The sequence below is a fragment of the Egretta garzetta genome, unplaced genomic scaffold, assembly GCF_000687185.1.
Source record: "Egretta garzetta isolate BGI_Z169 unplaced genomic scaffold, ASM68718v1 scaffold993, whole genome shotgun sequence".
Taxonomy (NCBI): Eukaryota; Metazoa; Chordata; class Aves; order Pelecaniformes; family Ardeidae; genus Egretta; species Egretta garzetta.
The window spans coordinates 82,979-101,342 of NW_009259051.1; the positions used below are offsets into that span (position 1 = coordinate 82,979).

General features: G+C 45.6%; 1 protein-coding gene across 4 annotated transcripts in view; it reads left to right on the forward strand.

The window, feature by feature from the left end:
* The window catches only part of FBXL20 (F-box and leucine rich repeat protein 20), a 40,078-nt gene extending 25,364 nt beyond the window's left edge, over positions 1 to 14,714 (forward strand). For 2 of the 4 annotated variants that reach the window (XM_009635121.2, XM_035890672.1), the window contains exons 5-15: positions 2,100 to 2,194; positions 2,659 to 2,727; positions 2,920 to 3,015; positions 4,317 to 4,443; positions 6,458 to 6,532; positions 8,250 to 8,380; positions 9,889 to 9,949; positions 10,482 to 10,526; positions 11,922 to 11,978; positions 13,050 to 13,262; positions 14,167 to 14,714. In XM_009635121.2, coding sequence (XP_009633416.1) covers positions 2,100 to 2,194; positions 2,659 to 2,727; positions 2,920 to 3,015; positions 4,317 to 4,443; positions 6,458 to 6,532; positions 8,250 to 8,380; positions 9,889 to 9,949; positions 10,482 to 10,526; positions 11,922 to 11,978; positions 13,050 to 13,262; positions 14,167 to 14,274 — 1,077 coding nt within the window. In that variant the 3' untranslated portion in view covers positions 14,275 to 14,714. Of the gene's footprint in view, positions 1 to 1,404; positions 1,556 to 2,099; positions 2,195 to 2,658; positions 2,728 to 2,919; positions 3,016 to 4,316; positions 4,444 to 6,457; positions 6,533 to 8,249; positions 8,381 to 9,888; positions 9,950 to 10,481; positions 10,527 to 11,921; positions 11,979 to 13,049; positions 13,263 to 14,166 lie in introns of all 4 variants that reach the window. The other 2 variants (XM_035890674.1, XM_035890673.1) reach the window with 2 other exon arrangements.
* Positions 14,715 to 18,364: the final 3,650 nt, after the last annotated feature.

Here is an 18,364-nt window from a genome sequence, read left to right on the forward strand (position 1 = left end):
AGGAATGTATTTTGGTGTGTGTTCTGAAAACAAAAGTAAGTAGAACAGGTACATTCTGGAAAACTACTGCTGCTGTACGGCCTGCAATATGTCTGCCCTTTCCTGTCTGTCTTTAATATCGGAAACTGAAATGTAAGTGAAAGTGATGCAGAGGCACAAGGTCAAAATCATTCCTAAAAGATGCAGCTTTGGAAATGCTTCGGTGTAGCTGTTCTAAATCTGTTAATGTGGACTGCTCGGCACTGGTAGGAATGCATGCTGTTGTTTGTACTGTTCTTAAAATTAAAATTGCATTAGTCAGGAAAAGGGATGATTAAAAAAAACCCTTAAGTTTCTTATCAGAATGTTATATCCTCTTTCAAACACGTTGGAGGAGGGAGCTGGGGAGTCCATCATTTTAACTCATTCCAGACAGAGGCATAAACCAGACAATGACTGAAGATTCACACCTTGTGGGAACTGGTGGGAAATGCATTATTTGTGGAGGAAAGAGTTAAAATAATCTCTTTCTGCCAGCTGTGTATCTAAGCAGCTGAGACACACGGATAAAGGAACAGGCCTGTGATACTGTGACTTCTGCGTGCTCGCAGGGGTTTAAGTGGCCTGAGACTTCATCAAGCAAGTAAATGGTGTGATTTGTGTTCTCGATAATAAATACTTTATCTCTTAATGTGCCTTGAAAGTTCTGGACCAACATACATAATTATTTACTTTAATAGAGGTAAAGTTATCCCTGGTGCCTGGCCCATGGAGGTAGCAGGAAACGTGGACGGAGCCTCTCAGCCTTGCTGCTGCCGTTGCTCCATATAGGAGGGAGAGAGGCCGGAGTGCTGTGAATACAAACTAGGCTTTTCTCATTCTTGAGTGGTTTTTGCATGGTTTTAATGTCTCTTTGTTCTTTAACACCACTCTATACATCAAACACGTGTTCTTGCGTAAGCACGGACTTCCCTTTTTAAAACAAAATGCTTGAATATGTTGTACCTAAACCTAGAAGTACCTGCTGGACTTGCAGATATCCTAAACGTTGTTTGCTTTGAAGGAATGCAAATCCATCAGTTAATGTAAATTCTGTACACAAATGTGTTTGAATCCTCTAATTCAAGCAGATGAATTCATAGGCTTGCTAGAGGAATTGCAAAAACGCACGGACTGGTTCAGATTTCCCAGCCCTTCCCCACAGATGCACAGGTCGAGCTTCCATCTTCAGCCAGGGCAGCCCTTCAGCAGCACGCTGCGGCTATAGACCTGCTCCCGTAGACCCTGAAAGCAAGTGGCCAGATGTCACCAGGAGATCCACTTAAGCTGGTGTCCCTTTTTTGATTGTGGTTGTACTGAGCCTCGTGCTTGATTTTTTTTTTTTATTTTATTTTTAATTTTTTTTTTTTTTTGGACTGGAAAAAGATTCTAGAAGAATATCTTCATCATTACAGAGGTCTTGCATACCAACTAGTACTTGAAGAACCGAGTGATGTTCCTGTTCTCTGATGAACAACCACGTAGACTAGAGGGGAAGGTTTCTGAATTTTTGGACACTGACACAAATATTCTCTCGGTGGTTTTTCCACTTCATGCACAGTGAGGAATAGCTGGGTAAATGCCAGCTTGTAGGGGAGTCTTTGGAGGCTTGCACTGATTACAAATTTGAAATTAAAAAAGCATTTCTCTAGATCTCTTGAACACAAATGTTTGAATCCTTTTTTCTTTGGGAACAGAACTCATGGGCTGCTTCTGCCTCCTCTATTTTGAATAGAAATTTATGTGTATCCGTTTATAGTACATCGACTGTACTTATTTGTAAATCTGACCGCCTGTGTGGTAGCAGTGGCATTGCTTCTTTCACCTCGGGTAGTCTGTGTTGATGTCCGGGAGCTCTGACCTGGAGGAAATTCCTCAGTCATTAGCCTGAGTGGCTTTAGGTAATTGTCCCGTGTCTCTCCATCTTCAGAAGCTGAATAATTCTCCCTCTTAGATTATTATCCTGGTATTTCTTAGCACTGTTTGACCTAGAATAACAAACTGTTGTTAATCTGCAAAATTTTGAATTCAAACGATCGGTGACTTTTGGATTTTCATGTAATTCTTTCTGTCTCCGACAGGGCCGAGTAGTTGAAAATATATCTAAAAGATGTGGGGGTTTCTTGCGGAAGCTAAGCCTGCGTGGCTGCCTAGGAGTGGGAGACAATGCATTAAGGTAGTGGTACGGCTTCTTTCTGCTCTTAAATGGGATGTAAAGAATGATTCAGTTTCTACAACCACAGAGGATTGGAATAATTTATGAACACTTTGGAACGGAGATCTTTAGCCTGTGTGTCTAACTTAAAACATTGAGAGCAGTATAACTTATAAGCCTTTTCAATTTATCATTTTTTAACTTCACACAGTAGTCATTTTTCTCAATTCTCATTAAAATAATGCCAGCTGCTGCTACAGGCTATGTAGTAATTGGCACTGAATGAGAAGCTTTTGCCTTTAGGCTGGGAAATCCCAAGGCAAGATACGGGGCAACATAAAATATTTATTTTATTTATTTACTTACTTTGTTTGAGACAATTTTTTAAAATTGTATCTGATGCATTACAGTTAAAACAAATGCTGTAAAACATCTGGAAGTCTGTTGCCTGAAAAATACTCTGTTTTCCCTTTCCTTTAACAAAGGACATTTGCACAGAACTGCAGAAATATTGAATTATTGAACCTAAATGGCTGTACCAAGATCACAGATGCGTGAGTAACATTCTCATCTGTTTGCCCTGTCGTCCCCTTTTCTACGTGCACGACGTTATATTCTCCTTTTTTTTTTTTTTTAAGGGAAGACCAGGCTGGTGCATGTGGTAGATAATATCATGCATGTCATAATGAAATGTATAGGACTGAATAAATCTGTTGCATGAGTGTGTCTTGTATGTTCTCTTCCAGTACGTGTACCAGCCTCAGTAAGTTCTGCTCTAAACTCAGGCACCTTGATTTGGCTTCCTGCACTTCCATAACCAACCTGTCCCTGAAGGCACTGAGGTAGGAGTCAACGACATTGACTTTTGCCGGTTGATTCCAGATAGTGTAACCCACCATCGCCCCGTGTCTCTCGTGTGCCTTGGAGGAGACTGGCGTAACTGTGGTTAGAATTCAGGTGTTCCCCAGCAGAGCTCAACATTCACACGTTGTGCCTCCTGGTGTGCCAAGACAGGGGAGGAGGGCTCAGTAAAAGCTGCCCTCAACCTTGTTTGTATCCATCCCAATTGTTATTAGCAGTAGAAGAAGAATTATATTCTGTGAAAGTCTTGGAGGAGGGATTTTGGGGGAGATAAAAGTCTTAGTCTGCCTTTTTAAAATGCTCATTTGCTAACAGTTGACCTCTTCGTTGTAAGTGTACCATTGCGTACTTAGCAATTGTTTACATAGCTAGAAGGTGAACACCAGCATGTGACTATTTGTCTTTTTAAACTGCTTAGGAGACATATAACTGCTTAAATCTGCTAAATGGAATTGCCAAGTAATCTAGAAAAGGAAGGGACAGACAGACATTGGTGGGAAGATATTGGGACAGAGAAAAGGAGGCAAAAAAAACACTAAAGGTAACAATAGAGGCCAAGCTATTAAAAAAAAAAAAAATTCAAGTGATATACCAGTGGAATAAAAGAAAATACAGGAAAGCTGTATCACAGGAAAAAAATACTGGAGGGCAAATTGCGACACCAGAAGAAAACACAGATTTGAAAGAGAGAATGATTAAATTATTTTCGTAGCTACATTAAAATACTTTGAGCATGTTTTTTCCTTCCCTTGAGGGTCTTCATCCTTGTCTCTAATTTCATGTGGTCAAATTTGTGCTGCAGCTATCTTAAATACATGATAGCGTGTATATCTCTTCCTAATTACAAATTACACTTGAGTGTTACTCCTATTGGCAGCTATTTGCAAATGCAAAGTTACACCTGGAAAGTAAGAAGCAGCATGGCAGAAATCCACCCTATTTTGGGGGTTTCGTTGAGGGTGGTTTGGTTGTATTCAGATCCAGAAAGCCCATAGTGTCTGTCCTTGTCTAGGAGCTGGGAGGTGTCCAAAATGGGATAAATCAGTGGTCGTTTACCCTACTAATACCCCGCTTTAGAGCTCCTGATACTGCCTCTGGAGAGCTCTTCACACCTGGAGATGGTGTTTGGCAAAAGTGTTCCCCGTGAGTGTGTGGGGTGCGGGTGTACATCTGTGCTCATGTGGGTTCCAGGAATGGGAATTTCCTAGATTTTGGCTTGAAGCAGGATTTCTTCTCAAATCCCAACCACGTTTCCACACTCTTTTTCCTTTCACCTCGGAAGCGAGGGATGCCCACTGCTGGAACAGCTAAATATCTCCTGGTGCGACCAAGTGACCAAGGATGGCATCCAGGCTCTGGTGAGAGGCTGTGGTGGACTCAAAGCCTTGTTTCTGAAAGGCTGCACGCAGGTACGGCTCTCCGGAGAGTGCTCAAATTGAGTAATAACAGCTGGCTTATTTCTGCTCCGACTGAAAGTATGGGGATGAAGTATTGTGGATTTTTCTATTTCCAGAAACGTTACGTTACTGAAATTACTCACAATCTGTCTGTTGGAGATTAACTGTTTTTATTGAAACTCTTTAATAGCTTTGAGCTCAGCATGAATAGTGGGACAGTGAACAAATTGCATATCTAGCTGTAGAATCATTCTTCTTTTTTCCCCATCGGGAACGCGTTGAGCAAACTTTTTTTAAAGAGGAGATAACTTCGTTATTCATGGCTAGACCCATCCATTTCTGAGTGCAGAAAATTATACAAAGCGTGACAGTATTTTCATCTGTGCTGGTGATAGAATTTCCTCTACGTGTCGTTTGGATCTTCTGGTTAGTCAAAGAGAATCGCCGTGTATGTGACTCCTTGAAAAGGCATCTCTGCTGCCGGTCGGGAGTGTAGTGCTGTTCCCTCGGGTGTACCCTGTAGCTCTTGAGCTATATTGTGTATTTCGAAGAGGCTGCAGAGACTGTGATGCCTGTACTTTGCAATATATCAATGGTGCACTAACTCTTACAGCTGAAAGGGGGGGGAGGGTTGCCCCCTTGTTACGCTTTTAGTTATTTAGACTCACTTCCTTTAATCTTTCTCTAATCTGTCTTACCTGGTGAATGATTGAAAAATTTCATGTGTTAAATACTTCCCTGTATTCCGACTTTACTAAGGGACATGGGGAGCATCAACCTTGAGCATTACTCTTAATGAGCAAGAGCTCCTTGCAGAGCTGTTCCACAAAGAACGCGGGGACTAATTCTTTTTTTTTTTTCTTTTTTCTTTTTTTTAATTTAAGTGGGCTAGGGTCTTTGTAATGCAGACAGGTAGGCCAGAAAGGAGCAAATGTGCATCTCAGAATCTTGTCCTTGAAAAAGGATGGTAAAACTGACCCCACAGGAGTTGAAACCTGTGACCCAGAGACTCCCCAGAGCTTAAGAGCCTCAAGGTAGAGCTGGAAAATGATCTCTGATCTGTTAGGTCCTTGCACCCGAACACTGACAGCGCTTACCTGTTTTGGATTTGGTTTGTTTTTTTTTTTTCCTTGGGGATAGGGATTCCTTAAGTCTGAGTCAATAAGTGCCATTTTTGTTTGCTGTGTACACATAAACAGCTCTATGTGTTTATTTTGCAAAAAGCGTTTTTCTTCTGTGCTTGGAAACAAAGTCCTGCAAGGTTATTGTGGTAAGCAGGGCGATAATACCCGGGTTATGTGCACAAAGCAGTAATACCCTTGTGTGCACAAGCGAGCCCAGCTGTAAGGGCTACAGTCAGTAGTTTTTCTAAATTTATACCAGTGTTGGATTTTTAATACGTGAGATGGGTATACATGGCTGTAAAAATGACTCGATTAAAGATAGAACAATCTCTGCCTATTCTGAGAATTCAGGTCATAGAAACAGCTTGAGTTGCTAGTAATTTATGGAGTCGTGAGTAATATTGATGGCAATACATCCTTGTTATCAATTACTTGCCATCTGTTCTTATAGATTTAAGAAGAGCAGGCTTTTTTATCATCAGAAAGCAACTTGGATATGTTTGTGCTCCACACACTGCAATAAGATTTATTTTTTTTTGAGTTCCAATATTGCAATATGAAAATGGCGTTACTTATAGGCCCTCGCTACTGAAGCATTTCCTTAATTCCTGTAAATAGTATCTGATTTCACTACTTGCTTTGTTAATTATGCATGTTTGATCAGCTCAGCTTTTCTTTAAATCAGTAACTCAGTGTTGTGGGTCTTTGAACTCTGTTCTTGAGATGGGGGGGGAAAAAAAAACCGCACGCAGTTACTGCTGTGTGTTTTGAGATTGCAGTGCATTGCCCTCCTCCCCCATAGATACCCAAACCACAGATGCTTTATTGTTCTCAAAGCTTCAGTTTGAAGATTACTTTGAATATTAACAGGTTGCTTCAGTTTCTTAAATTTTTCTTCCCAGCTCGAGGATGAAGCTCTGAAATACATTGGTGCACATTGTCCCGAGCTGGTGACTTTAAACCTTCAAACATGCTCAGTAAGTAAAGCTTCCTATGATTTCCCAGCTCAGCCATCGTTGTGCATTTAGAGGCCGTGTCTAAGCAGAATCATGCAGAATGTACTCCATCCCAGAAACGTCATCATCTGTGCCGGCAGCGCAACTGTAAATTTACAAGACTTTTAAAAATAGTTGATGAAAACCAGCTTTTTGGTAGCATTCAGTAATGTTGAATAAGCCCCCAAAACAGTGTCGCAGCATTCACTTTGTCAGAATTGTTTGTCTCTCTGCCCTGCCCACAGGGCTTCTAAACTCATTTGCAGGACTAGCTGGAAAAATTCTTTCCATCGGGCTGGAGTGTTTGTGTGGTGATGTAGCCAGGCGGTTCCTCCGGTCTCTTCATAAAATTGAACCAAGTAGTGCAGCTTCCCTGCACACAGAAGGGCTCTAAACCAGTTATTCTGCAGTGCCAAAAATGTATATTTCTGCCAAAAAAAGAAATTGGAATGGGCTCTTTGTACATACCATCATGCAGTTAGTCTGATGCAGCGAGTAAGCAGACAGTCTCTTCCTTTTCCAGAAAAGGGGGCAAGGCCTTTGGGGGCTGCAGGGCTGTCCTTTCCCAGGGCTGTTTAAGGAGTAGCTTTACCAGTTTACTAGACTGGCCAGAGACTGGTGCCCATCCGTCTGAGGCTGGGGGCTTGCAAAGGAGGAGCTGGACTGTTAGCAAGTTCCAGACCTGCGTCTGGCATTAGGGGAGAGGCAAACAGGCGGAAGGGAGAAGAAAACTAATAAGGTTCTTGATCGCCTTAACTGAAAGTACCAACTTCTTCTCAGTTTCTGTTTCATCTCCCTCCAGCACTTGGGCTTACCAGCCCACAGACTTGCTGTTTGCTATTTTAAAAGAGGCCGTGCCAGTCCCTAGGTTGGTGCTTTTCTGTGGGAATTGAGTCTGGCTGCCTCTGAAAATCCGGAACCAAAGAACTGAGCGAGGTTTAACCTGGTCCTCTAGCACGCACAGCCTCTGCCGCCTATTGTCCCTTTTTCCCTCATCCCACGGCGTGCGTCGCTCTTGATCCCGTGCAGCTCCTTGGTGCAGCCACGCTGAGTCCCAGCCCCTTGTGCTCATGCAGGGAAACATCTGGAGCAGATTCGTGCACTGTTGCCATCCCAGACTCATGAGCAGAGCGCGCGGGGCTGGACGGCCCCCGTGTGTCCAGGGACGCAGCGGGTTGATGGAGCTAGTGTGCCACGGGGTGAATTTAATGTGATCTGGGCTGTAAGCCTGTCTCTGCAGTTCAGGTTTTGGTCCCAAACCCCACGGAAGTGTATTTTTTAAAGGCTGTTTGTGAAAACAACCTGCTGCTTGTTTTGTGGGTAGCTCTGACTGTTAGGTGCTTTCTTGTCTTGAGTTTCAGCCAAGAAGGTCTTAACGAGCCAGGGTTGCAAAGGAAGGCGGGAGACTGAGTCTAGGCCTGCTGCTGCCGTGCCTTCCCCAATCACTCACGTGGTCCAAGTTCAGAAACGTTTCGGTGCATGTGGAATCACTTTCCGAATGTTTACAAGTCACTTCGATGTGGCTTTACCCTGTTTCAGCTGCTCCAGTGAAATATTTGAATGTGTTTTGGGGTTGAAAGAAGCATAACTTGGGCTCAGTTAAGTCCCTGGTTGGAAGTCTGAGGGGGAAAATATGCAGTGCCTTGCACCTCCACCTACGTTGTTATGGCTTGTGATGTTGTTATTGTTTTTCTTGTAGCAAATAACAGATGATGGTCTCATTACAATATGCAGAGGATGCCACAAGTTACAATCCTTGTGTGCTTCAGGCTGCTGTAACATCACAGATGCCATCCTGAATGCCCTGGGACAGAACTGCCCACGGCTTAGGTAAGTTCTCACTGCCAAGTTACCCGAGCTCCAGTGGCCCGTTGCATGCTGAGCCAAGGATCTTGGTGACACGGTCATGTAATATTTGAGCCATTTGAGACTCGGGAGGCCTTTCTGAAAGGGCGCTTTTTATCGCTGGGCTTTTTCCAGGCATTTGCTGTGGGATGATCGTTGTTTTACCCAAACTTCTGGTTTCTAAACTTGTGCGAGTAAAACAGCGGTAAAAGAGCTCCGTGCCGTGGTGGTGTGCGCTGCCAATAGCAGTCTCCTTTTACACCATTGTGTACTGACTTTTGTTCTCCTCTGAAAAACAGTTGAGGTTAGGTTGCTTTTGTATTGAGAACTGAAAACACATTTAAACAACATTGTTTCCTCCTGACATGTGACATTAACGGGGTTTTCGGGATGATTTTTGCAGCAGATGGAATTTGTGCTAGCTCTGCTTGACAGAGTGGCCTTCCAGTGGCATCTCTGCAGGTGTTTGCTTTTTTTTTAATTATTTTTTAAAACTTAATGTTTTATTAGAACAAGTTTCTTCAGGAAGACTTCACTATAATCCCGAAAATGGCCAGGTGCAGAAAGAAGAGACAGTTTTATTATCTGACATCTGTAACAGCTGAGTGGCCTGTTTTAAATGGCGTAAAATATATGTCTCCCAGGGGAAAAAACCAAGCCACCATAACTGTTTTCGGTGATAAGCTCACTTAAAGAATTATGGGCACAAAACGCAGCATACAAGCGTATGGAAACCAGTTTTGAAAGAGGAAGGTAAAACATGATTTTGATTGCAAGTGGTTTCGGTGTTTACGTTCAGCATCATCTGCAGCTTTACGGTATTAAGCTCCATGTAGCAAAATGCGTAACGTGCTTCAGGCAAGGTGGCTTTCTTTTCTGTGAAGGTAGATAAAAATGTGAAACGTTGGGAAGCAAACCTCTGTAGAGCTGCGGTAACTACCTGCCAGGAGGTTAGCTGTTGTCACAGAAGCAAGAAGTTTGCCCCTTAGAAGACTTCAGACTCTTGTGTTGTGGCATTGTGTTGGACTAGATGACCTCTACAGGTCCCTTCCAACCCAAAACATTCTATGATTCTATTAAATACTTACTCTTTCATGCCCATCTGCCAGGTTGTCGTGTATTACACCCTTTTTCATGACGAGATCTGTTTTTTGAGTGGAAACCAGAGGAGATCACTTGGGGAGGTTGTGGAGTGTCCAGCAATGAAGGTTTTTAAGAGCACCTTAGTCCAACATTTGTCGGATTAGGCCTCCCTGCCTCGTAGCGGGGTACGGACTGGATGACCCTTGGAGTTCCCTTTTAGCCTGACTTCTTTTTTTCTTTCCCTGTGACCTACACTCAGGTATAGAGGGTGGATGCTCTGTGCAAATTATCCCCTCAGAGAGCACAGCCTAAACCAGGTCAAACTTTTCTGGGTTGCTGGAAGCTTTTAATGAAACACTCTGAAAAGCAAAATGACTCCACCATGGTTATTATAAATTCTTTCTGTGCAGAATATTAGAAGTTGCAAGGTGTTCTCAACTAACAGATGTGGGCTTTACCACTCTAGCTAGGGTAAGTGCTCATTTCCCCTTTTTCATCACATATCTTTGCTTTCTTTTTCTGGTAGATGTGAACAAAACAGTAGCTTTCTCTTCAATGTAGACTTTTGTAATGCTTCTGATCTCGACGTTGAAGCTAAGCTACAAAAATTAGGTTGTATGGAATCTTTGGCACTGTCCTGACCCGCACATGTAGGAGGATGTGCATCCAAACTAAGTGAGATGTTAAATACTTGAGAGTTATAAAATTTACTGTTTGCTTTTTCTAGATTAATCTGTGTTCTATACAACTGACCCTAAATTTAACCTCCTTTACTTTCTATGAATAGAAAACCTCAGTGCTTTTAACTGAGTGAAATTGCTAGGTTTTCTTTACTGTATTAAGTGGTGTTCATAAAGCAGCAGCAAACTTTCCTTTCAGTCCTGATGTTTCATGGAGGAAAACCCTCCATTTTTAAAAAAGACAGTTTTGTTGTAGTTGTGTTTATATTTGCTGTCTGAACTTGGCACTTAGTTTGTGTGTTCAATCTTTTGTTTCTTCCTAGAACTGCCACGAGCTTGAAAAAATGGACCTGGAAGAGTGCGTCCAGGTAAGAGGTGCCACCTCTGGCTGCTTTTTTTTTTTTTTTTTCTCAGTACAGTGTGGAAAGACTGAAAAAGTAGAATCCTGAGCAAGAAGACCGGATATATTTGGATAAGAAACTATGGCTTCTGTAGTTTGATCCTTTGTTCGTACTTCGTAGCAATGAATGCTATCGTAAATAATAAAAGAAATCTTTAATAGCTGTGTCCTAAAGGTCATGTAATAGATGTGTGAATTGTGACCCTTGATGCCAGATAAAGTCCCGGAGTAAGATCTCTGCACCTAAGGCGAGGGGAGGTTTGTGCTACAAATATTGCTAGAAATTATGGAAGTTACCTCTGTTTTGAAAGAACATAGCCAGGTTGTTTGAGCAGCAATGACATTATAGAGGACATGGCAAGAACTTGAAATAAAACCGGGGTGTCCGTGCTACTGTTAGCCTTCCTCAAAGGCAGTGGGACGTAATGTAATGAGTCTGTTACTGTGTGAGTCTCTTACAACCCTGCGCTGCAGCTGTCTTCCTTAGTTTTTAAGGAGGTCTCTTGTATGGGACTGCACACCAGTCTGTAGGGTACGTGCCATAAGCTGGTAATGGATTCAAGGTAGCGTTGGCAGGGGAAAATAGTGGAATTTACTCAGGATCCCATGAAAAACCTCTAACCCTAAGGATAGATTTGAAATCGATTCAGACAAAGACAGTGGAGATAATAGGATCTTGCTTCCTGCCATGAGAACACCGTGACCCCGGCATTCTGTATTTCCTGATGTTTACAGGGCAGAAGTTCAGGAGATCACCAGAGGAAATTACACTAGTCCAGACGGGAAGCGATTTAAAGTTACCCCAAAAAAGGAAGAAGTAAAATTGGGCTGTGTCCTTGGACTGACTGCACTGAACAAAGGCAGCCCAGCAAGTTCCCTTCTGAATGCTTTTAGATTAGAAAGCCATTGTGTTGAGTCTCTTTCTTCCTGAAGAATAAAGAGGAACAATTCGGCAATCCACTGAGCTGTTGGAAGGGGATTTGGACGCCTCTTGTACTTTCAAAGGCAAACATTTAGGAGACATTGGGGTGTTGAAGAGGTCTGCTCGCTGGCTTCTCTTAATTGTGAGCTTATTTCATGAGAGCTACCTAAGGAAGTTCAAAAAAACCCAACGATACCCTATGTCTTCACAGTCCTTTTTAAGGACATGAGTTGGTTTCTGTAAGGGAGTGGAAGATCCTGTACATCTGAAACTTGGTCACATGGGAGATGAGTTCCTGAGGGGCTCAGGAGAGTGACTGTGGGGAACACTGTCATGGATTAGGCAAAAGTTTGCAGTTTTTCTTTTGTAGTGGGGGGAAAGTCCTTCTGCAAAGCACCCAGCATGAAAGGATTTTTTCTTTTTTTTTTTTTTTTTTTCCAGATAACAGACGGTACACTAATCCAGCTTTCCATACACTGTCCACGGCTTCAGGTTCTGGTGAGTATTATAAGTGTGAGTTTCAGCATTTTCTTTCTATAAACAAAGGGATTTTAAGCGCTGCCCGTGGGGATTTGTCTCTTTGACTTCATAGACGTGTTGTGAAGCCTTGGAAGAATTCGGCTAGAAACTTGACCCTGAGGAACCTATTGTCCCTCCCCTACCGCTAGCATTAATCGTATGCCAGGCGCCCACAGCTGCCTGAAAATGAGTTGTAGGACACTGGATTCTCCCGGTACCAGCCTGTGGCTGTCCTCAGCAAACCTGGCAGAATCTGTCTACAAACCGAGCTGTCAGTCTGTAGAAGAGGAGACTGCAGCTCTCCTCACCTGTAGTATGGAGCTGGGTAGCTGAGGTCTGGAAAGCTTGCTGGCTCTGGAAAGCAATGTTCCTCTTGGTCTAAATTTCTATGAATTTAATCTCAATTTCCTCTGCGTCCCTGTGTGTACGGCTCCGTCATCATCATGAGAAAGCCTGTCCTGGGCAGTGAGGGATGCAGTCAGTGGGCTCTCCTGTGCAGCCATCCCTTCTGCACGCTGCGGCCCTCAACAAAGCAACAGGCTGATGCTGTCTCCTAGTTCAAGCCCCACTTCCTCCTCGAGAACTTTTAAGGTGCAACCCCCCCCCCAAAAAAATGCACCAAGTAGGTGACATTGTATTTCTGCTGGTCCTTAGACCTGGTGATAGGGTCCTTCCCATGATGCGTAAGGCCACAGATCTTAGAGAGGTGGTTTCTTTTTTGTTCCAGTTCTGTGCTGTCCTGTCTCCTGGCCCAGTTAAGTCTCACCTTTTCCGCAGCTGCCCTTCCCATTGCCTTTCAGCTATGAGCTTTCCCCTTGCAGGCACGTTGGTCATTGGAGACCCACAGAGCCCAGCGCCTGGAGTTTGGAGCGCACTGGTGGCTCCACTGCAAGGAGGGAGTTAGACCTGTCCAAAAAACCAGTATGGAAAACCAGTCCAAACCTATGAAATGTGGGCCATCTTCTCTCTTGTCCCCCAGCGTTCCCCAGCAGGGTGTTGGCTTCTGTTTGCCAATGGCAGAGGCTGCTAACTTTCCGTGTTTTGGTGCAGAGTTTGTCCCACTGCGAGCTGATCACGGACGATGGGATTCGTCACTTGGGAAACGGCGCCTGCGCACACGACCGCCTGGAGGTGATTGAGCTGGATAACTGCCCTTTGATCACAGACGCCTCCCTGGAGCACCTGAAAAGCTGCCACAGCTTGGAGAGGATAGAACTGTACGACTGTCAGCAAATCACTCGGGCAGGGATCAAGAGACTCAGGGTAAAAAAAAAAAAACAAAAAACAAAAAACAAAAAACCAAAATTAATCTTTCTTTTCGGCTTTATTTGAACACTTTATCTGGTGGGAGGCAGGAGGGCTGAGGTTTCAGATTGCTCGTGATTTGGTGGCTTATTCTTAAAAGTATGGTGAGAACCATCATCTATGAAATTAATAGCTGTCCTGCACTCAGAAGATTGGATAGGGATGAGCGCTAGCTGGTAGGGAGGAGAGAGAATTGCTGTGTTCACTGAGTAGCAGCAGAAGGGAACAGAGGAGACCCAGCGTACACGACAGGGCCCTCCTAAACGTGGGACTGAGCGTTAGTGCCGCAGCATACACGTAGCATGGCGCCTCCTCTCGAGTACTTGGTAGGCTCAGCGTAGATCGTAGCGCACTTTATACTGACAGCTCCCATGTAAATAATTCCAGCAGACCCTGTAAGAACGCCAGCCTGTTGTAGGGGAGGCTGCGTGTCCCTGTGAGCGGGACAGAGCCAGGGCCCCTCTGTCGCTAGCTGCCGGTCATCTTCGGCACTCTCTGTCCAGTGATTTCCCCCCGAGCCTATTTCTCCATCTGTAAAAGAGGAGTAATGATAACGTTTTATTTGCCAAGAGAACACGGATCCGTACAGTTAGACGTCGTTCTGTTCCCCACGGCCACCACAGGATGCATGGTGAGGACAGGGCGTCGGGTTTGTTCTCAGTGCCCGTAACTCTCTTTTCTGGGAACAGAAAGAATTTGCTAATCCGCGGTCTGTGGGGAAATCACGCTGGTGAACTGAAAGAGTTTGACTCTAGTCTTTATGTTAGTCTGAAGGCAAGTAAGCCGGGCCTATTTCAGCTTCTCTCTGCCTCCTGTGCTGCTGCTGCCCTTCTCACTTTACACCCTGTGTTTGTCTTTGCAGACCCATTTGCCCAATATTAAAGTCCATGCCTACTTCGCGCCTGTGACTCCACCTCCTTCAGTCGGGGGCAGCAGACAACGCTTCTGCAGATGTTGCATCATCCTATGACACTGGAAGTGCTCATCCTTGTAAACTGAGTAATTACACTTGGCGGAATTTACGGTGGACACCAGTATCTTCAAGGAAAAGCGATACCAGTGTCATTTGCAAGGGCCAGTGAGCAGGGCTGTGGTGCCAGGCCCCTGTAGCCACCCATACGCATACATATACACACCCCACCCGTTCCAGCAAGCTGATGAATTCTGCAGTATGGGAGCTGGAGCTGTGTTGGCGTTTTCTGTAGGTGGATTGGTATAATTCTGAACCATTCCTACTGGGCATGCTCAGATGAAATCATTGCGGTGAGGAGGGGAGGGTTTTTGCCAACCCAGAATGACTCTGGCTGCTGTTGAGGTTGGAATAGTAAGTGAAATCCTTTGAGAGGGGGAGAGGAAAGGAGCGTGCTTTAACCCTGCATCTGTTGTCCAGAAGGAGGGGAAAAAAAAAAACCAAAACAAACCCAAACCTGAAAATCCCAACAAGTTTTATATCCGTTTTTGAGTGAGGGAATGAAACAGCAGCTGTTGTGAGACATGATTTACGCGTGCTTCTCTACTTGCCGTTCCCTGCTGACCACCCTGAGCATGCTCACGTCGAAGGTTCAGCTGTTTCTTCTGTGTTCTGTAGCATCCAGCTCAGAGGCTTCCTAGGTTGTTGTGGTAGCTTGAAATCTGTAACGTCAGGCTCAGTTTTTTTTTTTTACCCTTCCTACATCCTGCTTTTTTTTTTTTTTTTTTTTTACAGATTTCTAATTCAGTAATTTTTTGAGATTTACCAAATGGAAGTTACGAATCAACAATTTAAATTAAAAAAAAAAAAAAAAGAACTTTTTGCCATTAGAAGCCTGAGCCTGTCGTGACCCATTTGGGATTTTTTTAAATGACAAGTGAGCTGCACTCCAGGCTGGGCTCTCGTAGGCTCCTTGGCCTCTTTTTATCAGCGATTGGGTGTCCAAATTTGTTTTGCATTTCAGGTTTTATCCCCATAACAAGAATATAACTCTCGAGATAGGGAAGAAGTTATAGTCTCTGTTCTGGTGACTGTACATTCCCTACTCCTGCTGTCCTTGCCCTCCAACCCCTCATCCTGCCCCCGAGGAAAAGCAAAGTAGAATCTTGCTTGTTGATCAAGAAATAATCCCTCGCTCGCGGAAGCGGGGGGACCAGCTGGCCTCAAAACGCCCTCGGGTACTGTCACGTTTTCTGTCCGCTGAGGCACGAGCGCTGGGTGATTGTGCTGACTTCCCGACCTTCCGCAGGTAAGTGTCTTGCCCCAGAGAAGGAACCAGCTGAACGAAGCGGGGGTTTGCTATGTGCCAGTCCTTCCTAGCTGCCGTAGCTGCTGGTTTTGAGGCATTTCAGGCGAGATTAACCCAGGTGCCCGGGGCAGCTCTGTGAACTCCCCGTTCCTTGATGCTGGCAGTTCCGGATGCCCGCTGTGAGACCTGTGAACGGATGGGCAGATGCCGAGGGTTTAATGGGGCAGAACTTGGTCAAACTCTTCACAGGTTTGTGGAAGACAAGCTGACGTGTAAGTAATTGCGCTCTTCCTGCTGCCTGCGCCCCGGGATGGGGGGGAGCGCCCGTGTTCATGGACGGTTCCCAGCTGACCGCCAGGAGCAAGTCTTCAATCATCCCAGCTGGAAGTGCTGCTTCACCTTTACGCTGAAGAATCCTGTGATGGGGGAAGAGCAAGGGTGCAGCACATGGAATTTTAGGGTCCCCAGGGGCTTGTTTTTTACACTGCGGGTTTGCTTTGAGGACAGCTTGTTGCTTCCCATCCCTCTTATTTACTGTCTGAGCTACTCGGGCAGTCAGAAGGGTCGCTTAGTACCACCGAAGCTGTATCGCCTTCATCGACAGCTTAAATTCCCCCAACCCATCTGTATATGCTTAACGAGGTCTTGCAGAGGCGCAGTCTGCTGGGAGGAAACCCAGTCTGCTGTGTTTAAAAGGATACTGTCAATTCCTTTCCTGTAGGTCGCTTTTAATCCGTTATATTTATTCCAATCCTCTTTAGCGCTGTGGATTCTCTCCCCCCCTCAACGAGCACGTTCCTATACTTCATTTGCAGAACTTTCTCCAGTTTTGGGGGTGGCAGAAGATAACAGCGCTTCACGTGGTAACAGACTGGCTCTGCTCGGGGCAGCACCCTGCAGTCAGGGTGTTTGCACAGCTCCGGGAAGAACACCGGGTTTAGTTTGTACTGTGGCAGGGGAGAGCTAAAATGATTTTGCAAGCCAGGGGGTAGTTGGCTGGCTGATTTCTTGGGAACGGAGCAGAGTTTTCCAGGGAAAACTCAAGAACACAGAACCCAAAGCATTTTTGGTTTTTTTTTGTTTTTTTTTTTTTTTTTCTTTCTTTTCCCAGAACAGGGTGACAGCATTAAGGTAGCTCAAACAACTTGACAGTGTCCTTTTAAGTCAATTATCTGTCTTCAAATGGACTCTTCCTTATGTTTGTATTTATAAATACCAATAAACACCATTTTCCAAGCTGTGTCTTGCTAGAGGAATACCTTTGTAGAGCAAAATAAAAACCCCCAAACCTCCTGGCTGCGGCAGCGTACCAGCCCTGGGCTGTGTTAGCAAACACTGCTTCTAGACCACATCTTGGGGTACTGGGTCCAGTTCTGGGCTCCCCAGTTCAAGAAGGATGAGGAGCTACTGGAGAGAGCCCAGAGGAGGCTACAAAGGTGATGGGGGGACTGGAGCATCTCCCCTAGGAGGAAAGGCTGGGGGAGCTGGGCTTGTTCAGCCTGGAGAAGGGAAGGCTGGAGGGGATCAACACCTACAAATATCTCAAGGGTGGGGGTCATCAGGATGGAGCCAGACTCTTCTCAGTGGTGCCCAGTGCCAGGACAAGGGGCAATGGGCACAAACTGAAGCACAAGAGGTTCCAGTTGAACGTGAGGAAGAACTTCTTGACTTTGAGGGTGCCCGAGCCCTGGCCCAGGCTGCCCAGGGGGGCTGTGGAGTCTCCTTCTCTGGAGATCTTCAACCCCCGCCTGGCCGCTGTCCTGTGCCCCCTGCTCTGGGTGAGCCTGCTTGGGCAGGGGGTGGCACTGGGTGATCCCCAGAGGGCCCTGCCAGCCCCCACGATTTGGGGGGTTCTGCTCTGCGTATGTGTGCCCATGTTTCTGCCGGGCTGGTGCATGGCTGAGCTGGAGCGGTGCTGGGCTGGGCACTGGCCCCAGGGTTGATCTGGTGGCCACAGGGGGCATCGAGCGCTGGGGTTGAGGCCCTGGCATTGCATGGAATGTCTTGGTGCTCTCATTTTGAGGGGTAAGTGGTGGGAAATGGTGGCTCTGCTGAAGGGGTCCGCCAGGAGCAAGCCCAGGTTGAAAATCAAACCAATTCACAAGCTCCCTGCTTGTGCCAAATTCTTTTCCAGCCTCTGCCCTCGAGTAGCTGGGCAGGGGCAGGGCAGGGTCTCAGTTCGAGATCGCGAGCTGTTCGCCATACGCCGGCCCTTTCCTTGCCCGCCCTTGAAAACCAGCGAGCGCCCCAGGACCCTGCAGTGCCTCGGTCAGGGTTGTCCCCGCGCTCGCAGGGCCGAGGCTGGGTTCTGCCTTACCCCCCCAAAAAGCGGTTGCTGTGCTGTAACCTGGACCTGCCTTTCGGCACCGTCCCCTGGTCTTGACGCGCCCTGGGACGTCCTGGGCAGATGGGCAGGGGGGCGAAGGGACCTCTCCCAAACCAGCCCAAGACCCAGACCGGTGCCATTGAGATCCTCCTGGGAGGTGGCGTGAGGTTTAATGCATCCAAAAATTGGGCTTTTCCGGTCTTGCAATACACACAGCAGCACTTTTTATCCTTTTTATCCCAATTCTGTGACCGTGGCAAGTGCAACGTGCTGCCACGATGGTTATTTAAAACAAAAAATTAATTCCTATTTTCTAAACATTGTTTAATTTCCTTTTTTAATTTTACTCTGAATGCGGTGTTCATGGCTGGCCCATGGTGTCATGGCTTTTGGGTTGGGTTTGGGGGGATGGATGGGAGATCAGTATGACAAGGTTCTTCGCTGCGGTGTCCCATGGTGGGGGTGTGCCCCGAAAACGAGGTTTAAAACATTTTGTCCTCCTCTGATGAAGGATT